The 9,685-nt window shown below is 41.4% G+C and overlaps 1 protein-coding gene across 1 annotated transcript; it reads left to right on the top strand.

Moving 5' to 3' along the window:
- Positions 1–3,080: 3,080 nt before the first annotated feature.
- Positions 3,081–5,662, top strand: LOC115175795 (protein rapunzel). The gene is made up of 2 exons (XM_029735321.1): positions 3,081–3,175; positions 4,188–5,662. Exon 2 carries the CDS (start codon positions 4,208–4,210, stop codon positions 4,904–4,906), a length of 699 nt encoding a protein of 232 aa, XP_029591181.1. The 5' UTR covers positions 3,081–3,175; positions 4,188–4,207; the 3' UTR covers positions 4,907–5,662.
- The last annotated feature ends 4,023 nt before the right edge of the window (positions 5,663–9,685 follow it).

The raw sequence follows: 9,685 nt of genomic DNA on the forward strand, positions 1-9,685 counted from the left end.
AGCATGCACCCCTGAGGGGCCCCCGTGTTGAGGATCAGCATGGCGGATGTGTTGTTACCTACCCTTACCGCCTGGGGCCGGCCCGTCAGGAAGTCCAGGATCCAGTTGCAGAGTGTGGTGTGTAGTCCCAGGGTCCTTCACTTATTGATGAGCTTTGAGGGCACTATGATGTTGAACACTGAGCTATAGTCAATGAATAGCATTTTCACATAGGTGTTCCTTTTGTTCATGTGTGAAAGGGCAGTGTGGAGTGCAATAGAGATTGCATCATCTGTGGATCTGTTGGGGGCAGTATGCAAATTGGAGTGGGTCTAGGGTTTCTGGGATAATGGTGTTGATGTGAGCCATTACCAACCTTTCGGTAGTCATTTGGGCAGGTTACCTTATGGTTCTTGGGCACAGGGACTATGGTGGTCTGCTTGAAACGTTGGTATTACAGACTCAGACAGGGAGAGGTTAAAAATTACTATTATTTTTGTATTTATTTAACCTTTAGTTAACTAGGCAAGTTAGTTAAGAACAAATTCTATTTACAATGACGACCTACCGGGGGACAGTGGGTTAACTGCATTGTTCAGAACGACAGATTTTTACCTTGTCAGCTTTCGGTTACTGGCCCAATGCTCTAACCACTAGACTACCTGCCGCACAAATGTCAGTGAAGACACTTGCCAGTTGGTCAGCGCATGCTCGGAGTACACATCCTGGTAATCCGTCTGGCCCTGCGGCCTTGTGAATGTTGACCTGTTTAAAGGTTTTACTCACATCGGCTGCAGAGAGCGTGATCACACAGTCGTCCGGTACAGCTGGTGCCCTCATGCATGTTTCAGTGTTACTTGCCTCAAAGCGAGCATAGAAGTAATTTAACTCATCTGGTAGGCTCATGTCACTGGGCAGCTCTTGGCTGTGCTTCCCTTTGTAGTCTGTAGTAGTTTGCAAGCCCTGCCACATCCGACGAGCATCGGAGGCGGTGTAGTACGATTCGATCTTAGTCCTGTATTGACGCTTTGCCTGTTTGATGGTTCGTCGGAGGGCATAGCATGATTTCTGATAAGCTTCCCACTCCTTGAAAGTGGCAGCTCTACCCTTTCGCTCAGTGCGAATGTTGCCTGTAATCCATGGCTTCTGGTTGGGGTGTGTACGTACAGTCACTGTGGGGACGGCGTCCTTGATGCACTTATTGATAAAGCCAGTGACTGATGTTGTGTACCCCTCAATGCCATCGGAAGAGTCCCGGAAAATATTCCAGTCTGTGCTAGCAAAACAGTCCTGTAGCTTAGCATCTGCTCATCTGACCACTTTTTTATTGACCGAGTCACTGGTGCTTCCTGCTTAAAATGTTGCTTGTAAGCAGGAATCGGGAGGACAGAATTATGGTCAAATTTGCCATATGGAGGGCGAGGGAGAGCTTTGTATGCTTCTCTGTGTGTGGAGTAAAAGTGGTCTAGAGTTTTTTCCCCTCTGGTTGCACATTTAACATAGAAATGAGGTAAAACAGATTTCCCTGCATTAAAGTCCCCGGCCACTAGGAGCGCTGCCTCTGGATGAGCGTTTTCCTGTTTGCTTATGGCAGTATACAGCTCATTGAGTGTGGTCTTAGTGCCAGCATCAGTATGTGGTGGTATGTAGACAGCTACGAAAAATTCGGATGAAAACTCTCTAGGTAGATAGTGTGGTCTACAGCTTATCATGAGATACACTACCTCAGGCGAGCAAAACCTTGAGAATTCCTTAGATATCGTGCACCAGTTGTTGTTTACAAATATACATAGACCGCCACCCCTTGTCTTACCAGAGGCTGATGTTCTATCCTGCCGATGCAGTGTGTAACCCGCCAGCTGTATGTTAATCATGTCGTCGTTCAGCCACGACTCGGTGAAACATAAGATATTACCGTTTTTAATGTCCCGTTAGTAGGATGTACGTGCTTTTAGCTCGTCCAATTTATTTTCCAGCGATTGTGCGTTGGCCAGAAGTATGGATGGAAAGGGCAGATTAGCCACTCATCGGCAGATCCTCACAAGGCACCCCGATCTCTTTCCGCGATATCTTTTCCGTCTCTTTCTCCTGCGAATGACGGTTATGAGGGCCTGTTCGGGTGTCTGGAGTAAATCCCTCTCGTCCGACTCTCGTACTGTTGACAAGAAGGCTAATGTGTAATGGAATGTTTTGCCTTGTGTGGTAGGTTTTGTGGGTTTTTACACTCTTGTGTAGGTGTCATAACAAGCAATAAAACAATGCAATATATGTCACAAAAGGTTATGACAAGGTATTTCAGCTGTTATGACATATTATGACATGGTTATGACCGTTTCGTAACGTGTTATGATGCTGGGTGTCAAGTAAAGTGTTAACAAATGTTATTTTCACATCACAATGGCAATGTTACCATCAATAAAACTCTTAAATAATTGAAGAGGAAAATAATGGAGCCATTGTTTGTTGTCATTGGACAATGAAAACAAATCAATATAGATGAGAAAACTTGAAGGCGGCAAGCAGACAGGTATTTTGTTATAATCTTTGATGAGCCTTTATGAATAAGGCTAATTATGTATCTTTATGTTTTCAACTTGTCTTTTTGACAAGAGAACATATGTAGACACTAGTATGATGCTAGAGATAATGAATATAAGGTTTAAAAGTGCACCTTTTCTTATACCTATGTAGTAACAGTGTAATTACTACAGTGTTGTTGCATAGTAACTTAGTGATTGCTTTGTAATTGCATACCACTGGTTGAGCAGTTTTTGTAATTAAATACGTTTAATGAGTCCCTGATTATTGTGTGCAAAACTGCTTAATTTCATTTCTGTACAATTCACATTAAATTACTGAAGTACAATGTAACATCAATAATTACTAGTGTAATAACAGAGTTACACAGGTATAAGATACATTTAATGTAAAGTGAGTAATACAGGCTTACAACGATTCTTAACATGTGATCTCATAGGGCTGCTCACTGCTTGGTTTACAGCCACAAAGCAGCAAGCTGCATTTCCCCCTCCATCCAATCAGCACACCCCAAACAAGAGTCATGTTTCCTTGTTCCTCTGTCCTTATATGGCAGAAAGTAGGCTGGGCTTCTCAGACTGGGGGACTCTTGGAAAATGGTCGCTTGGAAATACTGACAGCTTGTATAAAGAGAAGGATAACAACAGCTTGACCTCAGGTAAACAGAAGAAATGTAGCCTTAAGGGCTTTGTATTATCTTTTGGGGTTTTATCTGAAAAGGAACACTTTATATTTAAGTCAAAAGGGAAATCAGTGGTTCATGATACATGTTTGTGGTTGGAGAAACAGGAAATGAGTGTAGTTAGACCAAAATTAATGTGATTTACTCAAATGGATCTCTGAATTGTTGTACAGTACATTGGCATGTGCCTTTATCATTTTGTTTTTCTTTAGAAAAACTTGCCGGTGTAATAGGAGGTCAATGATTGTATTTAATGTATCCAGGCGACACACCCACTGGTCTTCCAGATTTTTTTCCTTGGGCATGATGAGTAAGAGCTAAGCTATGAACTAGGGTTGTATATAATTTGCAGAGCCACACAAATCAGTTAGTGTATATACACAGAACAACATACACTCCCTTTCATAGGTGACCCAAATGTATGTTGTCCTGTGTGAGGTTTGAATTGAGAAGCCCTGTATCTGAATGAAATACTGTACTTGATTCCAACTGATCGCTAACAGCCATAAATATGAAAAAAAAGATTGATAATGAAAGATATGTTCTCTTAGAAAGACATAGTCTCTAATTCTCTCTCAAATAAGATATAACAGTTAATCTTGGCTTCTAAACCGAAGTAATTATTGACTTGTTGCCCTGGCCTAGTGACTTGTTACTTACTACACAACTAGAGGCTTTGTGAGAGGTGTTACTCAGGAGTATTAAAACTGTAGCTTGATACATAAAGCTAAAAGACACAAAGTGACATAATGCATGTGTGGAATGCAACTTGAAAACTAAGATGCCCAATTTTTTCAGCAGCATTAAAAGTAATAAGATTCTTCTGAAACATTATTCGATCTCCCCCATCTACAAGAAAAGCTGAAATAGAAACTGTTCAGTTCATTGCCTACCCTCACACAACAGCCTGACACTGTCGGGTTTCTCTCTCTCTCTCCTTTTGCTTTCTCTTTCTCTTCATCATTATATTTTTCGCTCTCTCTGTCAGAGTCACAGACGCTAACAGCGATGGCTGAGGCTGGGCAAATCAGAAAGACAGCGGTCAAGGTGTTGGGTTGCGTGGAGAAGGTCTCCTCCTTCGCCTCGTCCATCGACCCCCTCTTCGGCATCGTCTCCTCCCTGGTGGGGGTGGTGCGCACAGGCCTGGTGGGCGAGGAGGCGCACGCCCTGGACAAGGACTTCCAGGTGGTACACGGCAAGTTGCAGAGCATCTCTGCGAAAAACCATCAGTGCCTGCGGCAGATCCGTGTAGACGAGGTCAATGAGACGTTCGGCAAGTATGAAGAGTACATCAAGCACCAGTATGCCGCCTTCAGCTCCATGGTGACGATGGTGAGGAAGGACCCAGAGGGAGCGCGGCGCCACATGGCCAACTTCGAGCGGGCCTATGAGAGGGATAAGAGTGACCTAAGCCTGGACGTGTACTACCGAGGCGTCATGGGCACCGGGTCGGTGTTTGGAAGGCCCCTGCTGAAGGTGTACCTGGAGCACTGTGACGGAGACCGCAGGGTTATGGAGCACCGGTGCTCTCACTTGGGCCACCTGTTCCACATCGGCCTGATCGCTCTCATGGCCTACACAGCGGTGACGGAGGACGACGAGGAAGAGGTGCGGGAGAAGTGGGCCAAGCGCGTGGAGGACATCCAAGCCAAGATGCAGGAGGTTTTGAGCCTGTGCAAAGAGGAGGAGGAGAGGAGTCCGCCCTAAAGCTTGGGAAAGGGGAGAGGTGGAGGCCCTGTCCAGAAATAACCCCTACTCCTAGTCCTGAAGTGCTACTGGGTGTGCAGTATGTCCTGGGTGTTCCTGCCCTGCTCTAATACATCCGATTCTACTAATCAGCTGCTCATCTTGAGCCTAATTAGCTAAACCAGATATGTTAGTGCAGGGATGGAATAAAAGCCTGCAGACCCAGTGGTTATCCAGGAGGGATGGCCACCCCTGCTCTAACCCCCTTGTTAGAACTGGATAGGCATGGTGGACTTTTTGCAAAATATTTTGCTTAGACCTGTCCAATTTATTCCGATCAACACAAGTGCCAAGGGGTAGGGGCTAAGGGTTGATTGTCGACAGGGCCTGCGATTGAAGGGAGCTTCGGTGGGTTAGAAGTGGAGTTTGGTGGTTTGGTGGTTAAAACTGTAGAGAAGTGGTTCCCAATTTCTCAGTAACCAGACTCATTTAAGTGGACCAAGTAAAACAAGGAAATCATATATTATGTGTATTATGAATAGATGGAAAACCAAATTCACAGTAAAAGCAATCAAAATATGTTTTCTTTGTTTGTGCACATAAACTGCATGTTTATTTTGGTTGACTGAACTCTGTTGTTGTGGTAATTGTTCCTAGTTTGAATTTGTGTTCATACCGCTGCCTTATATTAGGCTACCTGCCAATACTTGCTCTGGCTGTCTGGTAATCTCTTATACTCTGTCTTCAATAAAGAAGTCTAAATTATGACCAATATTACAGTATGTACAAGACATATGACTGAAAACCTAGTACCATTTCTCTCTCTCTCACACAGAATTATAGAGCACCCCTATTAGTTATCTTGACCTGACCTGAAGCATTATGTATAGACCTAAAGAGCTAAAACATGTTATATTGGTCTTACAGTAGAGAATAGCCATACATGGGGGAAAGTTTGCTATGTTGCCTATCACACCATACATCAGGGGTTCCCAACCTAGGGACCTTCCTTGATTTGAGAGATACAGTTTGCTATTGTTAATAATACCGATCAAAAACAACGCAAACATCCGCGATGCTTTAGGCTAGAAAAACAGTAATTTGCCAGATGAAGATGTGACTGATGCACATGAGAATATCTTTGGTTTGTCTCTATGACATTCAGAAGCTGAGCCACGACCTTCTAAAGTCGAGGAGTCAAATAAATCGGACGTTGCTTGGGAAGTAAATGCAAACACAAGCTAGGTTTCCATCCAATTGGCGACAGCTTTTCATGCGAATATTCTAGAATCCGCATAAGGAAAATATGCACATTTCCATCAAATGGAGTTGTTGCAAATAAAAAATAAATGCGTGACGACGAAATATACACAACATTTACTTATTCGCTTAAATGTTCACGTACCGAATAAAAATCAAACGTTCAAAGTGTTTCATCGCATTTTCAACTCACAAAAACGGCTTTATTACATAGTAAACGTGCCTACTCCGGTCTTGGCACCTGCGCTCTAGCCAACAGATCGCAGATACAGCGCGAATAGGCTTTGCGATTTGTCTAGTTTACATGATGATATTATTATTATGGATAAAAGCGAGAATATTTGTAATTGTCAAACGGCAGCTAAACATCGATCATCATGTCAACAGAATAAGACCCTCGGTAGGCCTATTTATTGGAAAGCAGCATCAAGCTCATCGCCGTGCATTTTCACCATCCTGTAAAGTTCATCATAATTAATTTTATCTGTAGCCCAATAAACGGCATGGTTTCCGTCGTAGTGGCAGAACTACACACCATATCATAGCGTGACTACATTTACTTCGATATGATGGTTATCATGTCAATATTTGCGCATAAAGGCGTTTCCACCGCCATTTCCAGCATAATACATTTTACTGACACAAAAAGATCCCACTGTGTCGAACGAACAAATATCTATCTACATTTTTTTACATTACACCGACACTTCCTGTTTCCGTCACAGAGTTGTCGTGACTTCAAATGAAATGCAATATCACTTTACTCGGATAAAAACTGTGGATGGAAACGTGATTAGTGTGTGACTATCAATTCATCGAATCACTTCGGGTAAAATAGAATATGTATAATTAAATTGAGGGCTCCTATAAATTATCATAGTAAATCATATGTAATTCACATTAAGGCCACAAGATGTCACAATTATTTCCCCAACATTTTCCCTGGCAGCAACTGCTCGAACTCAACAAAAACTGTCCTCTGTGTCATATCACAACTTGGAGATATTTTTTTATTTTTTCCTTTATTTAACCAGGTAGACCAGTTGAGAACAAGTTCTCATTTACAACTGTGACCTGGCTAAGATAAACAAAGCAGTGCGACACAAACAACACAGAGTTACACATGGGATAAACAAACGTACAGTCAATAACACAATAGAAAAATCTATATACAGTGTGTGCAAATGTAGTAAGATTAGGGAGGTAAGGCAATAGGCCATAGTGGCGAAATAATTACAATTTAGCATTAACAAGAGTGATAGTTGTGCAGAAGATGAATGTGCAAGTAGAGATACTGGGGTGTGAAGGAGCAAAAAAACTAAAAAACAATATGGGGATGAGGTAGTTGGGTGGGCTATTTACAGATGGGCTGTGTACAGGTGCAATGATCGGTAAGCTGTTCTGACAGCTGGTGCTCAAAGTTAGTGAGGGAGATAGAAGACTCCAGCTTCAGTGATTTTTGCAATTCGTTCCAGTCATTGGCAGCAGAGAACTGGAAGGAAAGGCAGCCAAAGGAGGAGTTGGCTTTGGGGGTGACCAGTGAAATATACCTGCTGGGGCGCATGCTACGGGTAGGTGCTGCTATGGTGACCAGTGAGCTGAGATAAGGCGGGGCTTTACCTAGCAAAGACTTATAGATGACCTGGAGCCAGTGGGTTTGGTGACGAATATGAAGCGAGGGCCAGCCAACGAGAGCATACAGGTTGCAGTGGTGGGTAGTATCTGGGGCTTTGGTGACAAAACGGATGGCACTGTGGTAGACTACATCCAATTTGCTGAGTAGAGTGTTGGAGGCTATTTTGTAAATGACATCGCCAAAGTCAAGAATTGGTAGGATAGTCAGTTTTACGAGGGTATGTTTGGCAGCATGAGTGAAGGATGCTTTGTTACGAAATAGGAAGCTGATTCTAGATTTAATTTTGGATTGGAGATGCTTAATGTGAGTCTGGAAAGAGAGTTTACAGTCTAACCAGACACCTAGGCATTTGTAGTTGTCCACATATTCTAAGTCAGAACCATCCAGAGTAGTGATGCTAGACGGGCGGGCGGGTGCGGGCAGCGATCGGTTGAAGAGCATGCATTTAGTTTTACTTGCATTTAAGAGCAGTTGGAGGCCACGGAAGGAATGTTACACTGAATTAATTCATTAAGTTATGAGTTGTTGTTATTAAATGTTATATTCCAATGTTATTTAATGGTGTTAGTTATTCCATTCCAATATTATATTATAATGATTTTTTTTTTTTTAATGATTTAAAAACAACTATTTAAAACCTTTTGCATCTGAATGGCATTATTCAAATAATATTTAGGGCAATTGTACATAATGGATTATATGGAAAAGTAACAACAAAGAAAATGTATGTGCAGGTGAGTTAAAAAGAGGGACTTTACATCAAATCTCCTCATTGTGCGGATATTAATGGTGACATGTGCAAAACCATTTCCCTCGGGGGCCTGTTACTTTTAAAAATGCCTCTTTTCTAAAAACAACATTTCATGAATACCTAAAAAAAAGTGTAAACTGTAGCCATTTATTTCCCTTTATAGTTTATTTGCCTAAGCAGTGGTGTAAAGTACTTAAGTAAAAATACTTTAGAGTACTACTTAAGTAGGTTTTTTGGGGTCTGTACTATACTATTTATATTTTTGACTACTTTTACTTTACTACATTCCTAAAGATAATTATGTACTTTTTACTCCATACATTTTCCCTGACACCCAAAAGTACTCGTTACATTTTGAATGCTTAGCAGGACAGAAAATGGTCCAATTCGCTCACTTATCAAGAGAACATCCCTGGTCATCCCTACTGCCTCTGATCTGGTGCACTCACTAAACACAAATGCTTTGTTTTTAAATTATGTCTGAGTGTTGGGGTGTGACCCTGCGGTATAAGGAATTTTCATATATAATAAAAGGAATTTTCAATTATTTGTACCTTTACTTTTGATACTTAAGTATACTTTAGCAACTACATTTACTTTTGATACTTAAGTATATTTAAAACCAAATACTTTTAGACTTTTACTCAAGTAGTATTTTACTGGGTGACTTTCACTTTTACTTGAGTCATTTTCTATTAAGGTATCTTAATTTTACTCAAGTATGCTAATTGAGTACTTTCTCCACCACTGCGCCTTAGCATGATTTTCATCCACATACCGATTTTTTCCCAAACAGTTGCTTTTTTGGGTCAGAAATTAGACATTGTTTTTAGGGGGGGCTAGTTACCCCCTACTAACCTAACATTTGGGTAAATATTATTATTATTATTATTATCATAATCATTAAATAGCCTACCTAAAATATATCATGAGTCTTGTTAAACTAAGTAGAATTGCAAAAAATTTGCTTCAAAACAAAATTTTCCTAGATCCTCAAATTTAACAAAATCAAGCTGTTGTTCCATTCAAATGTGAAAAGGGGGGCCCTGGGGAAAAATGGTTGGGAACCTCTGCCATACGTAACCTGAAACTGGCAAAAGTGTACCTTAAATATTAGGAAACATGAACAAAAATGTACACTAGAATTGCCTGA

The sequence above is a fragment of the Salmo trutta genome, chromosome 36 (assembly GCF_901001165.1).
Source record: "Salmo trutta chromosome 36, fSalTru1.1, whole genome shotgun sequence".
Taxonomy (NCBI): domain Eukaryota; kingdom Metazoa; phylum Chordata; class Actinopteri; order Salmoniformes; family Salmonidae; genus Salmo; species Salmo trutta.